Source organism: Dipodomys merriami, unplaced genomic scaffold (assembly GCF_024711535.1).
Source record: "Dipodomys merriami isolate MVZ:Mamm:240054 unplaced genomic scaffold, mDipMer1.0.p SCAF_533, whole genome shotgun sequence".
Lineage (NCBI taxonomy): Eukaryota > Metazoa > Chordata > Mammalia > Rodentia > Heteromyidae > Dipodomys > Dipodomys merriami.
The window spans coordinates 692,552-719,865 of NW_027206106.1; the positions used below are offsets into that span (position 1 = coordinate 692,552).

Genomic DNA, 27,314 nt, shown 5'->3' on the forward strand with positions numbered 1-27,314 from the left:
CACCCTCGCCAGTCTCCTCCTATCCGTTTGGATTCATTCAGGTCTCACCAGCCAGCTGTTCCCAGTTCTCTAGGTCTGTTGGGTTTATGAACTTGCTCTAAATCTCTTGAAAGATGCCGAGTCGGGGGGCCGGTGTGAACCATCAGGGCCGCTGGGCTGAAGACGGCCAGCGTCTGAGCACCTGTGCGCTCGCCGGCTGACCACCAGCCTTCTCTGGGGCCGTGAAGATTCTCTGGTCCAGGTGGGACCCAGTGGGACCGAGGGAAGCCGGGCACAGATCCCGGCCGGTGTGAGCTGTGGGGCTGGTGGGGTGGGCAGATCTGTTGGCGAAGGTCGCAGCCGAGCAGAGGAAAACCTGGCTGTGCCCAGATGGCTGCAGGGCCCTCACCCCTCCCTGGGAGCCCAGAATGCTCAGATCACACAGCCCGGGGCCTCGAGGGCCATGGGTCACCTCCAAGACGCTAGCCATCTAGCACATCCCTGTGTGAAGTCTCTTCTCTGCCAGTGCTGATGTCAAGATGCTCCAAGGCCCAGTTCAAGATAAAACAGTCTCCAGTCTTCAAACTCTGACCACTCTCGGTTCTTTTGCCTCCCAGGGGTGCCTGCGCCCCCAAAGTGTAAGTCCTGCCAAAGAAGCTCGGGGGCTCGGGCTCTCGGTGTGTTTCCACGCAGCTCCCGGCTGACGGTGGAGGCTCACTCCGGGACGCGCGCACGGCCCAGGGCCCCCAGGGGGGCTGCGTTTTCCCCTTCACGCGTGGATGGAAAGGCCCACCGGCCTGCCGCATAGCACGGCCCAGACCCTGGGGTTTCCTGCGCCTTTCCCTCCTGCCTGCTCAGCGCACCAGCTCTGGTGGAGCCAGAGCCCCCTCTCACTGCACACACGCAGGGAGTGCTTAAAACAGCACCACCCGAGCTTGTCGGGATAAGGCCACACAGGCCGTCCTTCCGTGAGACACACAAGTGGCAAAATGGGAGAGCATTTTTAAGACCAAACTTGGCCTGCCTTCAGGATGACGGACGCGTTTGGAGGGATCCCGGGGTCCAAGGAGAGCGGAAAAGAGACAGGGGATGCCGGAAGAATCCACTTGAAAACTACACAGAGCCATGGCCCTTTAAATCGACTTTCTTCAAAATGGCAGGCTCTAAAATGGTGCTCTGGGACAGGGGCTTTTAACAAACAGTAATGCTAATTAAGTAATCCATTCCAATGAATTGACTGAAATAATTTTAAAAAGTGGGTTCCGGGAGGAGAAATGCAAACCCGCGGCCCTTAGTTATATTGCCGCTGTCGCCTTCCTACAACCTCCTCTTCACTTCTTTATTCTTTACTCAAGACAGACAGCACTGGGCAAAGAAGTGGACCGCGTGAGTTTCGTACCATCTCCCTCAATCATGAGTGTGGGCGCGCATGCGGGCGCGCATGCGTGCACACACACACACACACACACACACACACACACACACAATACACATATAGGCACATGGAAAGTTCTGTCAAAGAGGATGGAGCTCATCACAGCAGTAATTCCTAAAGTGGAGGAGAGCATTTATGACTAAGACCCCATGGAGTCACACCTGAACCTGTATACACACCACAAGACCCCTTGTAAAAACCAGCAACAATCCCAAAAGTCAAACCATAAGACTGGGCAGAGAAGAAAGAACTATCAGCTGGGCACCGGTACCTCACGCCCATAAACCTAGCTACTCAGGAGGCTGAGATCTGAGGATCATGGTTCCAAGTCAGCCCAGGCAGGAAAGGCCTTGAGACTTTTCTCTCCAATGAACCACTCAGAAACCAGAAGAGGAGCCGTGGCTGCTCAAAGTGGCAGAGTGCTAGGCTTCAGCCAAAGAACCTGGGGATGGCGCCCAGGCCCTGAGTTCAAGCCCCACGGCCGACAACAACAATAACAAAACAAGGACCATCCTTCGTCCACAGATGCCGGTGAATTTCCTAATGGAAGACACACAATGGGCCGGCCTGGAACCGGAAGACAAAACCAAAGGTGTGGACGGGGCAGGAAAAGGGAACTGCTTTCTCCTCTTCCGCAGGCTCCTCCCACCCGAGTCTTTCAGGGGAAGCCGTTTTCTAGAAGAGCGACAACCTGAGCTTTATCAGCCGAGCCCTTTCCTGCTCAGGCTGGGAGGAGGGCATCTGAGGGAGGGCCACCGTCACTGGAGAGCACCACAGAGATGCAGCGGGAAGACACGGCCCGGCCCTCGGCCCGGCCCACCGCGGATCCCTTGGCAGGCCTCCGTTGGTAGGCCTCTGCCCCTTGGGTCACCTTGGCACAGTCTAAACCTTTGAAGCCATTCGGTGCCATTTGTGTGGTGCCGGCTTCTGGTCTAATTGTGGGAGACTTTAGTAGTGCACCCCTTGACGGCACACAGACGGATGGGAGGAGCCGGACAGGAGCAGGGATTTCACACCCCATGCACAGCAGGGATTTCACACCCCGTGCAGGTAAACCCAAAGGACATGGTGTCCTCTGAAGGTGTTAATCTCGCATTGTCTCAGGGACCCTCGCCGGCAGGCCATGAACGGAGACAGGCAAACGTCGGCTAGCGAATGTCCCGTCTGGACACAGGGGGCCGCTGGGAAGGGCTCTGGGCTCTGAGCGCAGCAGTGCCACCAGCCACTGCCCAGGCTCGGGATGGATGGGAGGGAAGGAAAACACGGCGCGGCCTTAGTGAGGCTGGAGAGAGGCGGGCGGGCGGCTCCTGAATGAATCATGATCTCTTTTCTGATTCCCCGTTTGTATGCAGAGCGCACAGCTGACCTGTTAAATAAATCATCAGACTTGGGCGTGTGTGTGTGTGTGTGTGTGTGTGTGTGTGTGTGTGTGTGTGTAAAGTGTAAGTGTAACATGAACTGAAAATACTAAGGGAGCAGCAAACCCAGCCACGAAATTCAATCACTGAGATTCGGCCTCCCGAACAGCAGCGGCCTGGCAGTTGGCAAGCGAGTGTGTGAAGGCGTCCTCTGTGGGTGTGCACGCGTGCACGTGTATGTGTGCATGGTTCTGCTGGTCCTTCTAATCTCTAGGTGACAGAGGGCCTCGGAACAAGACTTTATCAGAGATTCCGGGGTCGACCGCAGCTCTTCCGGAGAGCTGAGCCAAGTCCACAGTCCCCCTCCCCTCCGCCCCAGTCCCAGGCCCCCTCGAGACCTCCCCCCTCTGTGGCTGAGGCTGAAGGGGGTCCCTTCCTTGTGAGCCTCCTCCCGGCCCCCTGGGCGGCCGGGTCGCCCAGCCTCACTCACTGGTGCAGGCAGGGTGGAGCCCCCGCACCGGGAGACACAGAAAGCAGGTCAGGGCGTGTTATGAATCAGGCTGGGGGACCTGGAAAGCGTCCCCACCTCGGGCTGTGATCAATCTGCTGGTCTTCTTTAAAAAGTTAAAAGAGTAAGCAATAAATCAACGGCGGCGGCGGCGGCGGCCTTTGCCATCGAGCTGTCTCGAGATGCAATTTTAAATGACTTTGTGGTGACCTTGCCAACTTGTAATTCAAGGTACGAAGGACATTCCCCCCCCCCCCCGCCCCTTCACACAGTCCGTGCGGCCACTTGGCTGGGAGATGCCTGGCTTCTTAGCGCCCGGCTGCTGACCGCCCTCCGCGGACAGTGGCCCCACATCCCACCACTGCCTGACCACGGGGTCACACGGGCAGTCTGAGCTCCGGGTGTGGATCAGTGGTGTCATCAGTGACCCCCCCAAAGCAAGGTGACATTGGCTTGAACGGAACAGACGTTCTATTTCTGTTGAGGACCCGTGGAGCGGAGCGCAGGGGCCGCACACCTAGACGGAGACGGTGAACTCCTCGCTCTGCTTCTCAGGTGCTTCATCCATAAAGCAGGGCAACGGGGCTCACCCTCCAGAAATCTTGTGAGAATTAACATGAAAATCTCTTGCGTGGCTGGGGGCGTGGTTCAGGTGGTAAAGCACCTGCTTAGCAAACGCAAGGCTTGGAGTTCAGATCCAAGTACCATATGCATGTACAACAAAGGGAGGAAGCACGGATGTAAGGAGGGGAGGGGGAGGGTGGGAGGGAGGGAGGGAGACCAGCCAAAAACCCTTTCTGTGGCCACCCAGTGTCCTGTGAATTTAAGGCAAGTTTTTCCCCCAGCAGGTGGAAATCTATAATCTGCCCCAACCCTAGTCCATCTTGTAACGCAGGATCACATTCAGAAAGCCAATGTCGGACTTGGGGACTGGTTTGCAAGCACACAGCGCTGAGAAGTGAGTTCTTGGGACACACATCTGCCTGTGTGCGGGGACTGGAGGGCATGTCTGCATACAGAGCAAAAACCACATTCTTTATGGTTCAGCCCAGCTATTAAAAACGCCCTAGTAAATCTAGCTGCTACCAAAGGAGCCGCCGTAAACATAAAACCCAGCTCAAAATCGAAGATGAGGCGACCTACGAACGTTCACCCCGCAGCCAGGAAGACCCCAGTGAGTGCCATGGGCTGTGTGTAAACAGCTAGGGTGGTTTTCCTCTCCTCTGGCCCCACCCTGGCCCGCCCTGCCCCGTGCCTCTCTCAGTCTGATTCTGGACATCAAACACGCATACTCCCAGGGCCTGGTGGGTGAGAGCCGCCGGCCTGGGGTGAACGGTGGGGTCTTCAGTTACCGCAGCCTGCCAAGGCCGGCGTCCCTCCCCACGCCAGGTACGGGGCGGCCCTGGCCGGTCTGCGTTAGCAATCAGCCAGACTGCAGACGGCAGCCTTCGTGCAGGTCTCGTTGGTCCCCTGAACTTAAAAGTTGGGATAGTTAACCACCAATCCTAACTTCTCCTAAAGAGTCGCTGGTCTGATTACACCGGACCAGGATTGCGGTTGGCCGTAGAGGCTTAGAGGCTGAGGCGGATGGACAGACCATACACACAGACGTTACCTGAGGGCATTCCAGTTAGCAAGACTTCAGAAACTCACTCCAGGGGAAAACAAGGAATACACGCATGCTTATGTGCGTGTATTATGCAGCATAGGATTTTATAGATGCGTATGCAGATGGCTGTGTTAGAAACTGAATCAGTCATTTTTGGTTTGTTCTTTTCTTAAATTCCATCCCAGGGAACCCGTGGCTCTTCTCCCCACCACCGAGCGTCTCTCTGGTGTCTTCTCACCCCTGAACCCTGACTTGGAGTCGCGGGTTCTACATATTAAATCACAACGAGCTGATGATATCGCTTCACTCCCCACAGTGCTCAACACAGCTCATCACCACTTCCGGGAGTTGTGGCGGACCTAGGAGACCATGCTCTTAACCTAATTACAGCCCAAAGCTGAGAGATTTGATTCTCGGCTTCATAAAAGCAATGCTTGGCTCAGCATTAAAACTCTAAGGCAGCTCCTGAGGACCTCAGTGCCGGCACCCAGCCCTTCCCTGCCACGGTCCCCACCATCCACGGCACCCTCCTCCCCCCCCTCTCAGCAGCGTTTCGGGGCCCTCCTGAGGATGAGGAGGGGCCGCGGGGAGCCTCACGGTGCCTGGCTTTGACCAGAGTCAGCCCCTGTCCATCACGGCCCTCACCGGTCCACCTTGGTCATTGGAATGAGAACTCAAAGGTGCCTCTCACCTGACACACACGGTGACACACAGCGGGGGGATGCTTGACTGAGCTATGCTAGAGAGAAAGGAGGGAGGGAGGGAGAGAGGGAGGGAGGGAGGGAGGGAGGGAGGGAGGGAGGGAGGGAGGGAGGGAGGGAGGGAGGGAGAGAGGGAGGGAGGGAGGAAGGGAGGGAGGGAGGGAGAGAGGGAGGGAGGGAGAGAGGGAGGGAGGGAGGGAGAGAGGGAGGGAAGGAGGGAGGGAAGGAGGGAGGGAGGGAGGGAGGGAGGAAAACAGGAAGGCAGGCAGGCAGGCAGGCAGGCCTGTGCGGGGGGAGGGGGGGTCCTGGGAGGCAGGGGTCCTCCCGATCCCCGCCGGTGGCCGCACCGGGGCTCAGCCACCCGCAGGCCTGCCCCAGAGCCCTGCTCTAACCCAGTCTTGCAGAGTCTCTCGGGGCCCGCCAGTCTACGCCTCCGATCTTGTCCCTCATACTTGATTTCCCTGTTGGGAAAATGGGGTGACCGGGCCCCACCTGGGCCGGGAGACAGAAATGGCGAGAAGACTTGAGCAAGGCCGTGTGTGGGCAACGGGCCCCCAGAGAGGCCTTCAGCTCAGGGCCGAGTGCGCCGCCCTGCCCGCTGCGTCTGGCCGTCAACACGGGGCGAGGGGCCCTTCCATGGGGAGACGCGGCCCAGCTCACTCAGCCCGTCCCTGGCCGGGGCGGCGCAGGCCTGCAGAGGGAACCAGGGCTCCCGGGGCCCACCGAGGCAGAGCGCTGAGACGGAGACGATGCTGGCCGCCTTCTTCCCCGCACAGGGGCCACAGCCGGCCACGCCGCGAGAGCCCTCCCCGCCACGCCTAAATAAACTCAACAGAAGAACCGGCCACTGCGCCAGGGCGAGCGCAGGCCCGAGGACCCCCCACCCCAGTGCCCCATGGGTGCGGCCGGGTCCTTCCTGAGAACCTTCCTGGGCGTGTCTAGAACTGACCACACCGGCCATTTGAGCATTTCACGGGACCCTCACCAGGCTGTCACCTGTTCTGGCCTTAGTTAGCGGGTAGAAGATTCTAGATCAGGTCCTTCACCAGCCAAACCCACCTCACACTCCCCGTACCGCCAGCTCAAGACAGAGAACTCGGGTGTGTCCCGGGCCGGGCCCGGGGGCTGTGTCCCGCAGCGTGCGGTCTCTCCGGAACGGCCCGCGGACACCGCATGTGGGCTGAGGCGCGGTGGCGGGCTGCGTGTGCCGCGCTCAGCGAGGCGGTCATCTGGGAAGGACAGACGGAACGGGCGGGCGGGCACTAGCTCTCAGCAGGCACCCACTCGAGAGGGTGGGGAGCCGCTCGGGACGCTGGCTCTAACCGCCGGAGCCAGAGAACACCCTGCGGCTTAGGGGGCGGCGGGAGCCCGGGAGACGGGGCCCCGGAGGGTCGCTCCTTTCAAGGCGGCGGTGGCCGCGGGGCAATGGGAGAGGAGCCGAGCGGGAATCGGTGACGCTTCAGAGTGTCCACAGCCTCCTGGCCTCTGCCGGGAGAAGGACGCGAGTCCCACGCTGGCTCCATCGCTCTCACCCCCAACGGCAACTCCCCATTCTCTCCTCGGTGGTGGTGGCACCGGGGCTTGAACTCGGGACCTCTGTCTGCTGGGCGGGTGCTCTGCCGCTTGAGCCACACCCCTAGGCCTCTCGTGCTTCATGTCCAGACCTCAGTCCTCCCCCCTAGGACCCCCAGTGTAAACAGGATTGAAGGTGCGCACCATCCATCACCCCCAGCCTTCAACTTTCCCATCTTTATACCGACAAAGACTTCAGAACATGCCCACACTTAAATCTGTCCGTGATAATAAGCGCTCTGCGAGAGGGACTGGAATGTCTGAAGGAGGTGATTTTTTAAATGTCTAAAGGAGAACGGCTAACTAGGCAGGAGAGGGAAGGACTGTGATGCGAGACTTCCTCCTCGCCCGTCAGCTACTCATACACGCTGGGGCTGCAGCTTCTCCATGAGGATCTACCTTCCTTTCCCAGGCCTGTGTCCCCACTGCTCGGGAGGGGGTTTGACACTGCGTGGTTCTGGCACCAGGATCAAATGTGCTGGTGAGGGAGTGGTGAGGGCCTTCTGAACACAGGTTCTGAGCTGGGCACCGGGGGCTCACACCTGTCATCCCAGCTACCCAGGAGGCTGAGATCTGAGGATCACCGTTCAAAGCCAGCCTGGGCAGACCAGTCTGGGAGACTCTTTATCTCCAATGAACCAGCCAGAAACGGAGTCTGGAGGTATGGCTGAAGTGCTAGAGTGCCAGCTTTGAAAGAAAAAGGCCCAGCAAGAGCCCAAGGCCGTGAGTTCAAACTCCAGTACCCACACAAAAGGCAAAAAGGGAAGAGCCACTTTGGGGGCCCATGGTTGGTTCCAGCGCTAGCTGGGTGTCTCTAGGCACTTGACTTCTCCTCTCTGTGTGTCTCTGCTGGGCAGTGGTCATTTCCCTGTCCCTGCAAATACAGGGCACTCAGAGCAGCACCGGCCCCACCAGGCAGGAGCCAGGAGGCCCAGGTTGTTATGAGTAGGGCGTGGGAAACCCTCCGTGTGATAAACACAGGTGCTCAGTGAATGGCTCTTGTGTACTTGTCTCTGAGGGGGGACCTCAGGCTGTCCTGACGCTGGGGGGGGGGGCCCTGGGACGGCCACCCCCCCACCCCGGCCTCCCTCTGCCTCCTCCCAACCGTCCACGCTTCCAACACGCGCTCACCCGGTCCCCGCAGCCAGGCGGGCTGGGGATGCCGGGCAGCGCACCCACACCGGGCCGATGCACAGGCCGGGAGGTAAGCGCACTGTGAACACGTGCACGTGCGCAGACCCCGCGCACCGCGTTGGTACACGCGGGAATGGCGGTGAGGAATCTGTAGGGGATGTGGGGGGAGGCTGGACGGAGGACCGCTGTGTCCATAGCCGGGCGTCGGCAGGCAGGGAGAGCGCTGGCTGCCGGGCGTCGGCAGGCAGGGAGAGCGCTGGCTGCCCAGGCTGACCCTGGGGGTCCGAACTAGACGGGCAGACGGCTGGTGTGAGATCTCCGCATCCCACCGGCTCCCGGCTCACCTGGAGAGCCGAGGGAAGGGCTTGAGACAGGAGGCTCGGTGCGGAGGGCGGAACTGAGGCTCTCTTCCTTTTCAGGTCTTCCGTCTGTCTGACCCCGGCTCCCGTGGCCCCAGAGACCCCCAGGAAGGCCCCTTCCGGCTCAGCATCTCCGAGGCCGCAGACGCGGCTTGCCGGGCTCACCGGGGGAACTTCGGCCGAGACGCCTCCTCGGGGGACCCCTCCCCTGCGTCCGGCCTCCTCCATGCCTCCACTGGGTGACGCGAGGGAATGGTCCCCGGGGCGCACTGCTGCGTGAGGGGCGCGCGGGGCCGGCTGCCCGCGGCACCTTCCCAGGCCCCTGCCCTCTCCACCCGGCCGCCAGCCCCGGGAAGAGTTGGCGCTTGAGCACCCCACAGCCAATGCTCTGCCTTCTAGACCTACCGGGGTCCTTCCGGAATTCTCACACTCACGCTAGAAGCGCAGCGCCGACCTCCAAATGGTACTTGCCCTGCCGTTCTGTTCGAGACACCATTCTACTTCGGGAACCAGAACTAAGGCACCCTCCGGCCCTCTGGGGAGACCCGATGTCCCATAGCTGCCCCACCTCGCTGCCCATCTCCGCGGTGATGGTGATTGCCAAGGACTGATCGTTTACCCGCGGGGCCAGGCGCCTCGGACCGCCTCCGTGGACCCCCGGGCTGGCATGGCCAGCAGGGATCCCCGCTCTGAGCGGAGAGGGCTGCCCCGACCCCTCGGAGGTTCTCCTTGGCTGAGATGCCATCGCTAGATGCCGCGCTGAAGACCTAAGGGCCATGTGCCCGGGCCGAGCGCGCGGAGGCTCCATGGCCCAGCCGAGCAGGAAGGTGAGGCCCGCGCTCCTCAAGCGGAACAGTCTGGAGTCGGTGGAGCCCACGAAGCCCCCGCAGCACCGCAGGAGCAAGTCCCAGCAGGTGCGCTTCAAGGAAGATGGCGCCCCGACGCAGGCCCCCGGCCCGCCCCCCGGGGGCCCCGCGGGCTCAGGGACGACCCAGGCACCGCGGCACCCACACCCCTCCACCTGCCCCGCGGCCTTCCCCCGGGCGCAGAGGGCAGGGGGCTTCAGAAACATCGCCATCCAGACCTCCCCGAATCTCAGGAAGCACTTCCCAGTTTTCAAGAGGAAGAAACTCACAGCCAGCAAGTCCCTGGTAGAGATGCCCACCGCGTCCTCAAGTGCCATCCGGGTCAACGGCGACCTCTCCGGACAGCACGCGGCGGCGGCCCCTGACCTCGCCTACTCAAAGCTGGCCCGGCGTCTGGCGGACGGGCCTGGAAGGCTGGCCGCGCCCCACCCCTTCCTCCCCGGGGTGCCCCCCGCGGTGCAGAGCAACGGGCCTGTTGGCCTCTGCTTGCACGCTGGGACCTGGAGGGCCTCAGAGAGAGCGACGGCCGCCGCTCAGGTCCCCGATGATATTTGTCACAGCCCGTCCTGGAAAACCAGAGCGTCTTCCTTCAGCCCAGACAGCTGGGTACCCAGCGCGGTCGACGTGTGTCCAGGTGACAGGAGCAAGGAGCCCACGCTGGGTTCGGGAAGACCCCCCGCCCACCTCGACGCCACCAGCAGTGCCTGCCACACCCCGGGCACAGAGAGACACAACCCCAAACCGCGTTTGCCCAAAGACCACTCGTGCGAACAAGCCCCCGGCCTCCCGCCAACTCAGCAGGGGGAAACACGCGTGCCCTCCCCCCCACGGACTCACGGCTGCCCTGAGCCGGACGCCCACGGCCGGCCGGCCCATCCCGGGAGAGCCCCGGACTGCCCCGCGTCGGGGGACAGCTGCCAGGACTCGGGGCCACCTGAAAGTCGCAGCACAGCCGCGCCTGCGTCCGCGTGTCAGGAGGCCACGGCCAGGAGCCCCGCCCGGCCAGAGGCCCCGGAGCCTCCCGGCCTTCCCGGGAGCCGCACCAGACCTCAGTGCCAGGGCAGGGAGAGGCGTGGCCCGGGCCACGTGCAGCCGGCGCCGGCGGAGCTGTGCGACCTGCAGGGCCGGCTGCAGTGGGTGGAGGAGTCTCTCCACTCCAACCAAGAGAAGATCAAAGTCCTCCTGAACGTCATCCAAGACCTGGAGAAGGCCCGGGCGCTCACCGAGGGGTAAGGTGATGCTTGTTTAACCGCTGGTGGGGTCGTTTCCCCGGGCAGGGTGAGAAGGCGGGATTTCAGGAGGCAGCCGCTCCACAGGCTCCCCGCTCACAAGCGATGGAGCGAGGGTCGCACCGGCCCAGGCTTTGATGGGCCCTGGGCTGGGCTGCCGGGGGTCAGCGGGCTGCAGGACCACCGAGGGTTTGGGGATTTCTCTGCCAAGGAGTCCAGCGGGAGGAAGGGGCTGGCCCTGGGCTGCCAGGGCGGGAGAGAGGGGTTCGAATCCGCGCTGCCTCTGACCGCATGCCGGGCAAGGGGGGCGCTGGGTGGCAGCATCACACTGGGGCCGCCCGCGGCGGCTCGGGAAAGCCGGGCAAGGGGCCTTATGTTTGATACTGGATGAGGTCACCACCCCCCTGTGCTTTCTCCCCCCCTCGCCGGAAAGGTCCAGAAAGGTCTGTGCATGCAACCTGAGCGTGCAGTGGACCCTGGGCTGAGAGGGGACGGGAGAGGCGCGTGAGGGCCACTCAGCACACGCTGTCTTCCAGGCGCAACTTTTATCGCACCGGCCAGGACCTCAACAACTGCAGCACCTGTCAGAACACTGCGTGCATCATCTACAGGTACTCGGCTCGGCCCCGCCCCGCCCCGCCCCGCCCCGCCCCCTGCGCACTGTGAAGTTCCCCCACAACGGAGAGGCAAAGACGCAGGGCCTGAGAGTTAGAGACAAGGCCCCAGAACGTGGACGTGTGGATCTGGCCCTCCACTTTCGGGGAAGTCCGGCCCGTTCCCCACTAGGGTGGTGAGCTTGGCGGGGGGTCAGGACTTGCATCCAGATCTCTCCACTCCAAAACCGAGGTCTCCGCTCCCTCCCCACCCAGCCTCTGCCTGCTCGGTAGCTTTCCCGATCCCCGCCCCTTCTGCATGGGAAGAGCTGTGCTAAAGCACCGGCAATCCCGGCTCACTGAACTGGGAGCCCCGAACACAGCTCAGTGAGGAGGGCCGCGTCCATCGGTGTCCTGTCTGTAGTCGGAGGGGGGCCAGACTCAGAGACACCAAGCAGCTGATGCTCAGTGCATGAGTGTCTCTGGTGACAGCACACGCGCGTGTAAACCCACAAGCTCACCACCGCCGGTGACGACGCGGATGTGTGCCTCAGTGGATCACACCCAACTCCCCTCGACCCGAGGGCAGAGTCCTGCTTTCCCTGTTACAGGTGTCTTTCTCAGCCCGGGGCTGGGACCCGGGTGCCGGCTGAGTTGCCTGATCTTCTCCTAGCCATGTCTCATGCTCTCAGTCAGCGTTCTGAGATTTCACCCCGCAGAAGGGACCAGGCACGTGGGAACAGGGGAGGTGCGGCAGTTTGAGTCTCTTCTCGCTGAGCAGTCTGCTCTTAGACAGGAAGAGCCGCAGGAACACCATCACCACACGCGCGCACACACACACACACACACACACACACACACACACACACACACACACACACACACACACACACCCGAGTCCCTTCACCAACACAAACCAACAATGCGTGCCAAGTCTCCCTTGAGATCGGAGCACATCTTACCTGTCTTCACCTTTACTTTTCCTGCTCCTTGTATTTATGGCTTCTATCTTAAGCAAATTTCCTCAGCACACAGAGGATGGAAATTAGACATCTAGACGGCCAGGGAGGACAAAAAAAAAAAATTCCTCCTTAATTGTTTAAGTAACCTGCGCTGATGTTACTGACTCTCTTCAAGTAGCCAGATGAGGGATGCTCTGCGACCAGAAAGCCATCTTATTATTTTTAAAGATTGGCTAATGTAAGTAAAAAGGTCCGGGGACCGGCCTGGGGAGAGCGGCTTCTGCCTTCAGAGAGGCCTCTCGTTTGAAAAGCGCCAGCCTTTAACGAAACGATCCCGGTGGGGCTGTTCCCAGCGGCGTTGACAGTGTCGTGAGTGGTTACACGGTGGCCGCCCACCGCGTCTGAGGAGGTCTGCGCCCTTCTGCCACTTCCTCCCAAGGGCGCCAAGCAATCATCCTGCGGGAGCCGCGCCCCGGGGTGGGCGGCCACGCTGCCCGTGCACCTCCCTCTGCCAACCACCCCGTGCTGTGTGCACGCTGCCGTGTCCGTGTTCACGTCTCCGAAGCGGTGTGGAAGAGCGGGGCCGTGAACTCCGTGAGCGGAGTGGAAGGAGATCAGGACACAATCCATCAGAGCCACGGGGGGGGGGGGGGGGAAGATGAGAGGGTCTTTTTTGTTTTGTAACATTTCAAACGACTTCAAACTCGTCTCGTGTCCTGGCGAGTCAGATCTCTGAAGTCAACGGGGACGTGAAGCGAAGCTGCTGCCCTCCGGCCTCCCTCCCTGCTGGCCGCGGTGGACGGGCTCTGGGCACGTCTCCGGCCTCCCTCCCTGCTGGCCGCGGTGGACGGGCTCCGGGCACGTCTCTGGTCATCAAGCACGCGGGCGCGTGATGGAGGCCCCCGGGCCCGCGGCCCCGCGATTGCGGCCGAGCGGCTTTCCCCACAGGTCCCGGCAGCCGTGGCCGCGCGGCTCCTCCCCCCACAGCCAGCCGCCGCCCCTGCAGACGCGCGCTCGGCCCTCACTCCTCCACGCTCCTCTTCAGGGGGTACAGCACCCAAACCGGGGCCTGAAGACAGTGAGCCACCGAGTGTTCAACATTTGTTGTTCTTTTTTTTTTTTTAATTTTCATTCATTTTTGTTCCCATCCTGCGATTTGAACTCTTCCGAATGCTGTTCTTCGAGTTCTTTTGCTCAGGACTAGCACTCTACCACTTGAGTCGCAGCTCCACTTCTGGCTTTTTGAGGTTCATGAGAGATAAGAGTCTCTGGGACTCTTCCTGCCCCGGCTGGCTTTGAACCTGCGATCCTCAGATCTCAGCCTCCTGAGTCGCCGGGGTGACAGACGTGAGCCACTGTGACCGGGAGGGTGTCTACTGATGTGTATTTTCTTAAACTGAATCTCAAGAAAGGAGGGAGGGCTGGACTCTAAACCTCAGCCCGAGCCTGCGCTCCGGCTCCCTCTCCTCCTTCCAAAGGTGGAAGGAAGGACACTGGCACCCAAGACTCACGTTCACGTCCGTTATCTAGAGGGTTCTGTGTCGGGGGCTGGAGCATCCCCTGCCCTCCTATCGCCGGCTGGCTGTCCTAGATCTTTGCCAAGGGAGGGCGGGTCTCGGGTCTCGGGTTTCTGGCCACAAGCCAGCGCCGTACCCAGTCAGAATGCGTTCGTTTTTAACATTGTTAGTGACGCCCTTGACTTGTAAAATGAATCCTCCTCGATATCCATGCTAAGTGGTGCAGAGCACCGCCTGTTTTTAAAGAATTGCTTCTTACATTTAAAAAGCGGGCAGAAAGGAGGGAGAGGGAGGGGGGCTTGTTTTGGGAGTAAGTGCATCTTCCAGTGCCCCATTTCCCAAAAGAAAACCATGCTCCCTCCCCCTCTCTCCCCCCTCCCTCTCTCCCCCCCTCCCTGCCCCTCTCTCCCATCATGCACCGCTCAGGGATCCTTGGGAAGCCTTCCCTTCGGTCCCTCCCTGGGCCTCATCTGAGATCAGGACTAATTGGCAATCCGGGCTGACATTTCTCCTTGGGAGAAACTTGCTAAGAGCAATTAAAGCCCAGTCTGTTCTCCAGCCAGGAACCCGGATGCCGGGCACCGTCCCCGGCAGGCTCTGAAGGAGCCCCGCTAGTGCCTGACCGGCTGGCCCTGTCCGCCTGGCCCCCCTCAGAGGGGGCGGGGCACCCCAGGCTTCCAGGGACAGGGCCGAAGCGGAGACCCTCTCACCCACGCGCCCATCTCCTCAAACTCCAGACCGCAAGTTGGCTCTTTGCCGCTTCCTAGCCAAACAGGTTAAAAGGCTTCCGAACCAGACTGAGAGGAACGAGGCGGGACCGAGAGGGAGATTCGCCGCAGGAGCTCCGCGCAGCCAGTGTGCCCGTCCGACCCCAGGCCTCGCTGCCGTCCGACCCCAGACCTCGCTGCCACCAGCCCTTCCTCGATTTGGCTCCTCTGGTTTAGCTGTCTGGCTGTTGGGGTTTGGCTTTGTCCGATGCTTAAAGCTATTACCTGACCAGAGACATTTCTCTAGAACTTGCAATGCGCCCTCAGACCTGTGGGTCTAGCAACCAACTTTTCACGTAAATTATTTAGTATTTTTTCCTTCTGTCTGCCTCTGGCGCCCATCTCCCGGCAGGAACCAGAGCCCTCCACCCACGTCCTTGCTCGGGCCGGGGGAGAGAGCTGCTGTGGAGGAAAGTAGCCAGGAGTCACGCGGCAGAAAGAGCCACTGCCACGCGCAGAGCCGTGCTTTCTCACACCTGGGGGCCACGCGCGGTTCCCGCCGGCCCTAGCACGGACGCGCGTGCCCGGGGTGAGTGGGCCGCAAGCCTGGCTCCAACCATCGCTGCAAAACTGCTGCACGGGTCGCGAAGCGGTGGAAATTCTTCTGAACCCCAATGGGTTAAGTTCCGGGGCAGTTCCCCGTTCTCTGGGGCTTTCTCCTTTTCCCTCTCTCCCCCGTGGACGGGGAACGGAGTAGGATTTACAGTATCAGCAATTTATCTGCAATAAAACGTGAAGCCTCCTTTAACTGCATTAATAGCTAAAGAGGCGGAGACGTGCCACACATATGAAGTGGAGCCAGCCCGGGACTCGGCAGGAATAACAAGCAGGGCCCGCAGTGCCCCGGCTTCGCCTTCGGAGCCGGCGGCCTGGACCCCACCGAACGGCGGGACTGTCCAAGACGCAGCCCAGCCAGGTGCCCACGGCTGGGTCCCCCTTCCCACCCCTTCCTCTTTCTCCTGCGGAGTCGGGCAGGGCCTGGCGGTGCAGCCCCCGGCCGGCCTTGCTCCCGCGGCTCTACCCCCCACCTCACGTCAGGATGGCCGACGGGGCCCTCACAACGCCCCCCTGCTGGCGACCTCGCCTCCCAGGCTCCAAGCTCTTCACAGAGCCACGGCAGCCAGAATTTCCACAGCCAGACCCGGCCGCTCCCGTGGCTAGAAGACAACGCAGGCATCTCTGAGGACCTGGTGGGGGCAGGCAGATGCCCGGGAGAGAGGGGAGAGAGACAGACAGAGAGACAGAGAGACAGACAGAGAGAAGGGCTGCATTTACCGGTAGAAATGGCCACCCGCCCAGAGGCTTGAAGTCACATCTGATAAACAGGGCACGCACGGGGTCATGGAAGCACACTCGGACCAAGTGCTCAGGACACTGGCCCTGGCAGGTTCTACTGGACCAACGCTCTTGCTTTCCCCGGGCTGTGGTGGGTCCTCAGAGCCTCTTTCCCAAATCATGTCATGGGACCCATCAACTCCTACAGCTAATTCTGTAGCTAAATGCTTAAAAAAAATAGAAGGTGTCAGCAGGGCATGGTAGTATACACCTGTAGTCCCTGCTACTCAGGAGGTGGAGTGGAGGGAGATCACAGCCAGAGGCTGGCCAGGGAGGAAGCATGAGAACCTCACTCCCTGGTACCTCAACACAAAGCAAAAACCAAACAGGCACACACAAGCTGCAGGGGACCGATCCATCTCTGCCTCACCGGCTCCGCGCCCCAGGATGGAAGGGCAGGAGGCCGAGAGGACCCTGGCGGCCTTCTGCCTTCACACGGAGGCCTCGAGGCCGAGCGGTTGCGGAACAAGGGCCAGGGGTGGCTTGTCCCCATCCTGTCACCGTGGTGGCGTGTTTTACGAAGCCCCGTCTACGGGGGACGGTGTGGCCAGGCCCCCTCCCCCCGGGGGGCCTCGCCGAGGACCAGGATGCCGGGGACTTCCACGGAGCTGCCACGGGAGCCACCAGAGCGGGGGACATCGCTTCCCCCCTCCCCCCAAGGCTGCGGGCTGGGTGTTCGCGTCCGGCAAATCTAACCTGCCCCATCCTAATGCTCTCCCCGTCATGGCGGACTGGAAAAGAGGCCCTGAGTCGCTTGGGTCAAGATGGCGGAACTCTCGCCAAGGAGACTGGTGACCTCGTAAAAGTGACTCTGGGGAATCTTCTAGACACTTCTACCGCGGGCTACGGCAGGGAGAGAGCCGCCTCGGAGCCTCGCCAGACCCCCACCTGCCAGCTCTCAGACCTCGGAGGAATCGCGGCCGCGGTGTCTTGAGCCGGGTTTGGATGCGGGTGTAACCCAGCCCCGCTTCCCTGCGTTCGCTCATCTCTGTCTTACGGAGCCTAGGACCCCTCCCCTCCTCCTTCGGGGTGTGCGGGGGACAAAGCAATAGACGCAGGATGGAGCTGCGTTCGTGGAAGCCAAGCTGCTCCATAAACACGCGGCGCTGCTGCTAGCTTTCCTCTGTGAACCTCCGTGCCTTCACCCCTCCCTGGCTCCCACGCCCCCCCCCCCCCGGCTCCCGCGCCCCCGGCTCCCGCGCCCCCCAGCTCCCGCGCCCCCGGCTCCCACGCCCCCGGCTCCTGCGACCCCGGCTCCCACGCCCCCGGCTCCTGCGACCCCCCCCCCCGGCTCCCGCAACCCCCCCCCCCCCCGCTCCCGCGCCCCCGGCCGAGGCCTGCGCCGGGGCCCAGCCCACTCAGGTGCCTTCACAGACTTCTCTAGAATCTTCTCCCTGGCCCTTCCTGTTTCTTTGACGGGGAAAGCCCTGGTGGAGCTCGTGCCGCGTCTGACTACCTAGAAAATCACCTCTGCTGCTTTTAGCTTGGCGTGAGGACCCGCGCGCCGATCCGTCGTCGGTGGGGTCTGCCGAGCGGCTGGCACGCAGCTCTCCTCCCACCTGGCCCTGAACCCTGGGCCCCACGCATCCTGGGGGGATGCCCCACCTGCCTGGCCGCTCTACACCACCTCAGAGCCCGGGCCCTGAATCCCCCTGCGACCCTGTCTGGGCTCTGGGCTAACCAAGTTCCCAGCACTCAGCTTCTTCCCTAGGACCCAGCACAGGATCTGGAGCGCATAGAATGTGGTGCTGGTCAGAGGGGCTGGAGGAAGGAAAGGGGGTGCAAGGCTGGAAAGGTTATTGGGGTTCTACAAACTCAGGCGAGCACTTGAAGCAGGGAGGTCCCTTCCCCCATCTACCCCCCCCCCTGCCCAAGCCCTGGCCACAGCCAAGGATCTGCTTGGATCCTCGCCGAGTTGGCAGTGGGGCGGCTGAACTGGGCACCAGCACCCCGTGTCTGCGTCTCTGCCGCCCCATCGCCAGTCTGGAGATGAAAGGCACTGAAGGGAGAGGGCCCCCAAGCCTCCCCAAGCCAGCTGCCGCCCAGAGGCAGGTGACCCCCCAACCCCCCCAGAAGCCAAACAGCACTTCATCACAGGCTGAACGCCAAGAAAAAGTGACAATTCTCCTTTATGTTAATAAATTGCTTTGGCTTAGAAGAGCATGAATCAATGTCTTCCCAAGCACAGGCTCTGCTCTGTCCTCCGCCAGCGACTTCTCTGGCCTTGGATGGAAAGTCACTCCCCCGTCCCCTTTAGAGCTGTGGGCCAGCCAGGGGCAGGGCGGGGCTCCCGGATCCCTGTCATTACACAGTGACCCCTGTGGCGTCTCCATAGAAACAGAGAGATGCTTTCTTCCCTGAATGTACACTGGGGAGGGGAGGTAACAGAGCAGGCTGAGAGCAGCGGGAATGAGCAGGGAGAATGCTCCCTTCCCACACACAGAGGGAGGAGGCAGAGGGCTTTGCCAGCATGGGGGGAGGGGAGGGAGCGGGGGAGGGGCTGCGCCACTGCACCCCCAAGGGTCAGCCCGGCCCAGGGAAGAGACGGAAGGGCAAGGCCAGCCAGCAGCTAGCCATACGGCTTCAGCCCAGCCCGAGAGCCCTGTCCGGGCCTCTCCCCCCAGTCCTACTTCACCCCGGATCTGGAGGTCATTTCTGTTTTCTCTTCTGGCTCTTGGCTTCCCGGGCCTGCCAATTCTGCATACCTTCTGCCATTCGCCAGAAATATGTTTTTCTAATAGGTGCTGGGGCACTTGTAAATCTCGATACACTCGGGGGTTTGTTTGTTGTTGTTGGAGTTAAGACGGCAGAACCTGAACGCATAGAGGAGTGTATTTGGATAATTTGGCAGGCATCTGGAGAGAAAGCAGTGGCGTATTTTAAAAGCATGAATCACCTGCGCTTCACTGGCAAGTCAGGGCCATGAAGCCGGAAACCAGGTCTGTCCATCAGTGTAACCTTGCCCAGGGCTGGGCTCAGAGCAGGTGGAGGCCTTAGTGGGTGGGCCGGATGGATGGACTAATGGACAGCCAGAAGGAAAGAAGAATGGATAGATGGAAGCATAAACTGAGTGTAAGGACAGAAGGATGGATGGATGGATGATGGATGGATCGATGGAGGGACAGACAGAGGGAAAGACTGATAGAAGGATGGATGGGGGAAAGGATAGATGATAGGTAAATGGACAAATAGAAGGACAGCGATGGATGGACAAACGGACAGAGAGAAAGATGGGGTGAGATGCCCTCTTCCGTGCGGTATGGAAGGCCCAGCACAGGCAGGAGATAGCCGATCTCCTTGGCCGCATCTGTTCTCCATGGTGAGGATGGTCTCTCACACAGGAGCTGTGTGTGCCCCTGGTCCCATCGGGGAACCAGAGCCTGCACCTCCTGCTTGGGATCCCTCCCCTGTGCAACGCAGAGGCTGCTGGGCACCCACCCCTGTCTCTGACCCCCTCCTTCCGTGTCCGCGGGGGGGGGGGGGGAGAGGCGGAGGCGGGGCAGACAGAGGCCCCTCCCCCCGAGACGAGCCAGGCGACTGGCGGGGGTGGGCGCGTGCCCCTGCGCGTGACCAGGCACAGGCGGGCTTTGGCGAGGAGACCCCGGGTCCCCACCGGTGTCCCCACCGGTGCGGGTCGGCGCGGGCTGCCCGAGCGGGGCCAGGGGGCCCTGGTCCGCCACGCCTTCCTGGGCACCCGGGACGGGACCAGCCTGTGGCGGTGCCCGCTCGGTGTTTGTAGGGCGGCGGTGTGCTGCCCGTGCACCTGCCGGGTCCTGGAAGTGCTCCCGTGCTCCTCCCGCGGGTGACCCAGGCTGCTGCTCGGGAACGGGGGTGCCGCTCCCACGTCCTTCGGCGCGCTGCTCTGGAACACACAGCCTGTGTTTTACCCATTCTATAGGGCACCCTGCCAGGATTGTCCTCCTCCACAGAGAGGACTGGGGAGGGGGGGGAAGGGGAGGGAAGGGGAGGGGGAGGGGGGAGGGAGGGGAGGGAGGGAGGGAGGGAGGGAGGATGCAAGTAAGAACCTGGGCAGCGCGTATCCAAAGTACAGGAGTGTGATGAGGAGATGCACTTCCCAGCCTCCCCGTGGCACCATGGCCACCCTGCCCTTCTGTCACTTGAGCTCAAGGACGAGGCGCTGCCGGCCTGCAGTTGTCACCTGGGAGTGGTGATTTTGTCTATCAGTTGCGCTGGCTCTGATCCTCGGTGCCGGGAGGGGACATGGGGGGGGGCACCCAGAAATGGCAGGTGGCCCTTCAGACGGCTGTTTGTGGGCGGGCGGGGTAGAAAGGCCTCAGACAGTCCCACTGCGTGAGCAATCTCCTTCCCCCCAGCGGCATCTCCTCTTCCTCCGGCTGAGTGAGGAGGAGCCCAGACTTGCTCCTGGCCTCTCCACACTGCCCAGCTTCTGGCCTTTAGACCTCTGTGAGCCCCGCTGTGAAACCATAGCAAATCCGTCTCCAGGCTCAAGGCCCAGCCCCGCACACGCCTCCTGAAGTCACTCCCGGGAACGCACCTCCACCCCCTGCCCGGCCTGTCTAGAGGATTCCTTTTTTCCTGGTGGGTAAAGCAGGGTGAAGGCTCCCCAGGCAGCTCCTCTGGCCCCCAGAGGAGCGAATGCAGGGTGAGCAGGGATGCCCGCTTCCCACAGGCCCGGCGTCTGGTCCCCTCCAGTTCTAGACCCTGCTCCTTACTGACAGAAGGGAGGGAGAGTCGGCCCGATGCCACCCATCGACGCTTTGAAACAGGCACCGCATGGGCAAAATGAAGGGAGGGGGGCCGGGCGGCCGCGGAGGGACGGCGGGTCGGTCTGCATGGAGGAACGCAGGACGGAGAGGCAAGCCCGGGCCAAGGCTCGGTCAGCAGCGCGTCCAGGGTGCAGCGACACCTGCGTGCTTTCCATCTCCCAGCTTTGCACACGGCAAGCCCAAAGAAAACCCCAAGTCCTTCCCGCCTCCCATCCAGAGAGGAAACCCAGCCCCGTTCGCCACGCCATCCCCCGTCCCCACTGGGTCTTTTTCTAGCCGGGCAGCAGCGTGGGTGCGGAACGTGCAAACACGTCGGCAGGAGGAATGTCAGGTGGCACAGAATCCGGTGTCCCTCGCCCCGGGCAGCACACCCCTGTGCCAGTCACCCAATGCCATCCCCGCTGCCCGGAGCTCCTGCATAGATGTCATCTGAGAGGGGACAGAGGCTCAGGGAGACGACACAGCTTCCCCGAGGCCACACAGCCACCGGATCCCTAAAGATCCAGAACTTTCTCCCGTGACCCCACCCCCACCCCTGCAGGGCAGGGCTGCCCTGTGTTACTGGGATTTACGTCCTCCCCCTCTCTGTCTTTCAGTGTCGAGTATGATTTTCGACAGCAGGAGGGCAGATTCCACAGAGTCCTGCAGAACCTGGGCCACACGGAGCCCGCCGACGACACCCCTTCGCCCCCGAAGTCTCCGGCGGAGGCCCCGGCCCCTGAGAGACAGGACTTACGGAGGAAAGCCAAGAAGGTGAAGAAGAAATGCTTTTGGTGGATCTGAGCCGGGGAGGGGGGGCGGTGCGGCCCTCCCCCAGGCAGGAGCCGGGCCTCCGCACAGGCCCCCGGCCCGAGGGACGTGTGCCAACCCCACGCCCGAGCGCGGGCCGCAGCCGCCTCCCTGCCACACACAGCCAGGGCTCACCCAGGGCCCCAGGCCCTGCCGTGAGCCCCACTCACCCCAGCCCCACCCCCTTCCTACCCTCCCTGTCCTCAGGCCAGAGACAAGCATACAGGTGGTGTGCAGTACAGGAATTAGAGGAGGGTCAAAAGCCAGTACCCCCAAAATAAGATGTTAGAAATGAGCGCTGCTCTCAGCTATTGGTGTACACAAGCAGAACAGCGGCGAGACGGGCCTGAAATCGCCAAATCTCCCCTGTGTATGTGTGTGTGTGCACATGTGTGTACGCGCGTGTGTGTCTGCAGGTGTGGAGAGAGCTCTTCATTTTCAATGAATCTCTTGATCCCAAATTAAAGAGCTGTGAGGGGCCGGGACTTGTCGGGGGCTCACAGGGGTGGGTGTCGGGGTGGGTCTCATGCACCTCTTCCTGGGGCCCGACCCCACCCAGCGGGGCGGGAAGGAGTGGGGACTTGGCTAGGGCTGGAACTCTCATTTACCCACAGTCCTCAGAGGTCTGGAGACAGATCGATCGGCCCATCTTATCAGTGACAGAACTAAGGCAGAGGCCAACTCCCCCCCCACCCCCCCGCCAGGACAGCCTGCAGGCAGGTTCAAACCCACACAGGGTCGGGCCCAGGCAGCAGGCCAGGCTTGCTTCCATTTTAGGACTAAAGGCCTCTCCTTCCCGAAGCCTGAGTTCTTTTAGGTCTGCTTCTGAGGGGTCCTCCATAGCAGGGGCTGACGGAACCTGGCCCAGGTGGGGGAGGAGGGCCTGTCACCCAGCCGTGAGTCCAGGCGGGTGAACCGACCCCACTGTAAACCGGAGTGACTGAGCGAATCACCCAGTGAGACCCCCCACCTCGTGCTGTGGTACAGTGGAGACGAGGGGAAAGCCCGTCCCATCAGAGCAAAGATAAACACACTCGCCATCCTTAAGAACCCACGTTTGAATACCATACACCTCCACCCGCTTCCCGAGGCCACGCAGTCCCCTCCCGGCCCACCCACCACAGCAGAGCGCAGCTAATCTAAACGAAGCAGCGGTGTTTGGGGTCCAGGAGGCGGGCTCACGCTGCCGGGGAGCCTCTGTCTTAATGTGCCGTGCTTGCACCCCGTCATTAGCCTGGCATCGGTCTGGATTGGGGGTGACCCCCACCCGGTCCTGAGGAGGAGGGCCAGGCAGGGGTGCAGCCCTCCCTCCACCCCGGGGCGGCCCGTGGGACCGTCCAGTCTGGGATGGGGGTCACAACGCCTGCCCCCCTGCTGTAGACGCTCAGAGCCCCTTCCGCTGGCAGTGGAGACCCTCGGAGGCCGGGCTGGGGCCTCTGCCCGCGGAGGGGAGAAGGGGTGAGGAGAGGAGGGCTGAGGCCCCGCACACGGAGAGCTGGGCGCCCGCATGAATCCGCAAATGAACGCAATGAGACGAACATCCACCAACATCCATATTTCCAGTAACGAAACCAACCAAGGCTGTCGCCAAAGCCCGGCCGGCGCGGGGCTGCGGATCTGAGGCCGGGAAGAGGGAATCTCTCCCAAGCACCGGACACGTCAAACCGTTAGCGGGAACAGGATTGGACAAACGCCTCCCTGCTGGGCAAGCAGGATCTCCTCCGTGTTTAAACAGATACATGTATGCCAAAAACTCTTTATTTATCCACTCCTCTTTGTAAAATACATGTGCCATCTGCCATCACTAGCACCCACAGAGAATGCTTTCCTGGAGGTTGTGTGGTTTGATGGGGAGAGATGAATTGAGCAAAAATTACTTTTAAAAAACGGAAGGGGAGAGGACCTCTCGACCCGGCGGGGTTGCGGGAGCGGAGCATAGTGCTGCTAGAAGATGCTTTGCCCCAGGGCCTCCTCAGAGACTATGTACGTACTAATGCCCGGTTTTGTAAATTTCTAAACTGTTTTAAATGGGATATTATCTTTTGCAATAAACGTACATATTTTTTTCCTAGTGGTTTTAAGGCTCCTTTATTAGCGCGGACGGGTCAGGGCTGAGAAAGTTTAAGCCCCCAAAGGGAGTGTTCCTCGCCGAGTGTGGTAGGGCATGCTTGTAATCCCAGCACCCCGGAGGCTGACGCGGGAGGGTTGTGAACTTGAGACTAGCCTGAGGCTACCGAGTGGAAAAATAGCCCCCCAAGAAAGGGGAAGAAGGACACCTCCGTGGTGAGGGGAGGGGTGGGCCGGTCACCATGGCGTGGACACATTTCTCAAGGATCAGGACTCTGTGCACAGTGCTCCCACAGAGAGCCGAGCCCACCCTCCTTCAACGGGAGACACTGCATGATGTTTGCCAGGACGCCAGCTTGTTCAGCGTTCTTTTAACATTGCCTTCCGCTCTCTCCTTTTCTTTGAAAGGTACCTTTGAGCCACATGTGCCGAGAAACCCAGTATTGTGTCCTCCAAACGTTAGGTGGAATGAAGGTCGTGGGATTACGTTTGGGGGTGTTCTAGAGGCTCGGGGTGTGGAGCTGGGGCCTGCTTTGGGGCACACGTCCGCTCTGAGCCCCTTTCCTACCAGGGTGTCCGAGAGCGTGCCGAAAAACACTGTCTCACGTGAGCCATTCTTTCTCCTGCCTGCCTTGCCCCTGAGCTATCTACAGACCATCTGATTTATACTAGAGTGTGAGACTCCCGCTCTGGGAAATGCTAATTTCCTGCACAGAAAAAAAGGACAAAATGGAACCAAGGACAAAAAGTCAGAAATCCTGATGTGCAGGCCGACTGTCCCCTCCCTCCCCTCCCCTCCCTCCCCTCCCCTCCGCTCCGCAGCCTGGAGGGACCACGAGGCTGATTCTCCCCTTTACAAGACAGCCGCTCACCACAGAGTGTCCTGAACATTAACCGGGAGATACAGCAGGTGCCAAACACATGTGTGCACGCACGTGTGCACACACATACACGCACACTTGCTGGCTGAAGTGAACAGAGAGAACAGGGCTACAGCTGGGGTCAGACACAGGCGTGAGTGCCAGGACCACGGGCCTTCCAGAGAACACGGCGGGGCCCTGAGCAGACGTGTGGCCGGGACACTGAGGACACGGCCTGGCAGGGGATCAAGGATCCCAGCGGGGACAGACTCCGGGAGCCAAGTCCCCCTCTGAATCAGCGGGTGACAGCACCACGGAGCAACAACCCCCACCCCCCCCAGGAAGCCAGTGCCAGGAGCGTCTGGGCTGGAGGACCTGTTATCCGGCCATTCTGGGAACCACTGAGGCTGGTCCTGAGCCCCCTTCCCACCTTCGTTAGCTCAGCGGAGTTCCCAGTAGAATCTGTGTTTGAAAAGGCTCTGCTTTCCCTGCCCGCGGCAGCTGGCTGTAAGCACGGTATGCTGAGAGCGTATTTCTCAAGTTCCAAGAAACAAAGATGTTTTATGATCCTGACGCCCATCCAGCAGCAGAAGGCCGGGCACACGTCCAAACCTACACTGTATCTGGTGCCGGCCATGTGGGGCCCGGCAGGGCCAGGGGACAGCCGCCGCTCCCAGCTCCCGCCTGCCCGCCCGACACGGGCCCCCGCCAGGCCCTCTGGCCCTGCCCCGTGGTGCCCAGCTTCCTTCAGGGGCTCAGGCCTCTCCCCTCCCTGCCTGGAACTCCCACACCCAACACTCACTCTCCAGCCCTGAACCACACCCTCCTGGCCATCTGCAGACACAGGGGACCTGGCCCGGGTGGGTGTGTGGGTGGCTTCCCCAAACTTGCACATAGGTCTGCGTCATTCCTTGCTGAGTCTGTCTCTCTCTAATTAGCCTGGACCTTCCCGGGGCGGGAATCCAGCTTATTCTTGCTTCCGCATTCCCAGCCCTCCCCACTGGGGCGCAGATCGGGGCTGCAGGAATAAATTAAGGAGGAGATTGGATCCTGCAGCCAGGAGGCCAAGCAGGACCCCAACACTTCCTTTCCCAATGTCCCCACCACGGAGGGGGCCGGGCTGGGCCTGGGGTGTACACCCCGGGCCCAGGGAGAGGCTCTCCAGCAAGGCCCATGCCCCAGGCTCCCAGCCTCCCCCTCCCCCAGGCCACCGGCACAGGACCCCGGCACCCCTCCCCACATCTCCGTCCCAAAGGGTCACAGTCTGGCTCAAACCGCTTCCCGAATACAATGTCATCATAATTAAATCCCAAATGCATGCTGCACATTGTGCGGAAATACAGCCTCGCTGCGGGTGAGCGAGAGAAAATGAGTTCTGAGATGAAAGCAGATTGTTAACTATTCTCACTGTGATGTTTCCATTACAGTGCCAGCCTTTATTCCGTGCGACCACTTCGGCCGGACGGGGTCTGCCGAGCAAGGAGCGGTTTTAGGCAGAGCCGTGTTCCTTGTGTCCCACCATGATTAACGTGAAAAGACAATGAAAATCACATCTTGGGGTGAGGTGGTCCACAACAAATACAAGCTTTCTTATCACAGAAGGCTTTGTACAAATTCTCAGTGCCTAGAAGTGTGTTGTATTAAACTCCACTCAAGTGACATCCATCCTCTTCCTCCTGACCAAACCTCCCAAAAATGCACCTTCTCTGAGCAGCTGTCCATAGTGGTGGCCTTGCTGGGCTGCAGGTAGCACAGCCCCACAGAGAGGCCGCGTGGAGAGGCCGCGTGGAGAGGCCGGCACAGCCCCACTGGGAGAGGCCGCGTGGAGAGGCCGGCACAGCCCCACTGGGAGAGGCCACGTGGAGAGGCCGCGTGGAGAGGCCGGCACAGCCCCACTGGGAGAGGCCGCACGGAGAGGCCTGATCACGCTCACAGATCGAGGGCTGCTGCTTTTGCACAACAAGGGGGGGGGAGTGAGTCATTGCGATTGCCAAACTAACTCCCGAGGGGAATCCACACAGCTCTTCCACCACGGAGCATGAGCCATTGAACCTCCACCACGGATGGAATGACCCGCAAGGGATGGGAAGGTCTGGGCGTGATTCGTGGCTACCATTGCGCTCTGTCTGTCTGTTCTTGCCATTTACCTAGATACAATACTCCTTCTGTAGCTGAGAATCGGGGAACCAGGGCACCACCAAAGCAACGCGCAGGACCGGCACGCTGAGCACGCCGGGCTGGGCTTCAGGGTTCCAGCCTGCCCCCAGGCCTGCTCACGCAAACCCACCAACGCGGGCCCATCCCCATCTGCAGGGCAGACGCTCTGAGCCCCCGCTCTGAGCCAGGCCAGGGCCAAGGACAGGGAGGGAAAGAAGGGTAGCAACATGGCCCCACCACGGCTCTGGGTTCTGGAAGTTTCCTCGGCCGTTGCTGAGGGGTTTGACCCTGTTGTCTCCTCACACAGTGCCGGGAGGTCGCCCGCAATGGCTGCCGTTTCCAGTGGGGTCCCTAGGGGACTGGAGGGGGTGGCATTTGTCAGAGTGCCCCGTGGGAGGTAAGGAAGTCCCAGTCCTTACAACACCTGCCAAACCCGCCAGCCAGCCACCGCCCAAGTGTGGCCTCAGCTTGGTAACTTCTCCTGAGCATCACGCCGCTTGCTGTGGGACGGGGGCCTCTGCCCTCCCGGGGTTCCGGGTGCACAGCCCGGGCTGCCCTCCCGGCTCCAGTGAGATGTCTTCTGCACAGTTTCCAAGCCCATCCGTGCCAGGAAGCAAAGCCCTTCTCCCTGGTGGCCCTGCCAGGGCCCGAGCGGCCGCCAGCTCCCCAGATCCCACGCTGGACGGACAGGGAGGAGACACAGCTGCGGACAGCGCAGAGAGGAGGCGGCGGCGGGGCGGCCCAGCCGGGAGCAGCAGCTCCTGTGGAA

General features: G+C 61.3%; 2 protein-coding genes across 2 annotated transcripts in view; one reads left to right on the plus strand and one right to left on the minus strand.

Annotated features, from left to right (window-relative positions):
• Window positions 1-27,314, minus strand: part of LOC138811510 (dedicator of cytokinesis protein 2-like) — a 138,770-nt gene that overhangs the window by 80,743 nt on the left and 30,713 nt on the right.
• Window positions 9,393-21,913, plus strand: Insyn2b (inhibitory synaptic factor family member 2B). The gene is made up of 3 exons (XM_069999223.1): window positions 9,393-10,750; window positions 11,287-11,361; window positions 21,269-21,913. The coding sequence occupies exons 1-3, from the start codon at window positions 9,432-9,434 to the stop codon at window positions 21,453-21,455; spliced, it is 1,581 nt and encodes a 526-aa protein (XP_069855324.1). The 5' UTR covers window positions 9,393-9,431; the 3' UTR covers window positions 21,456-21,913.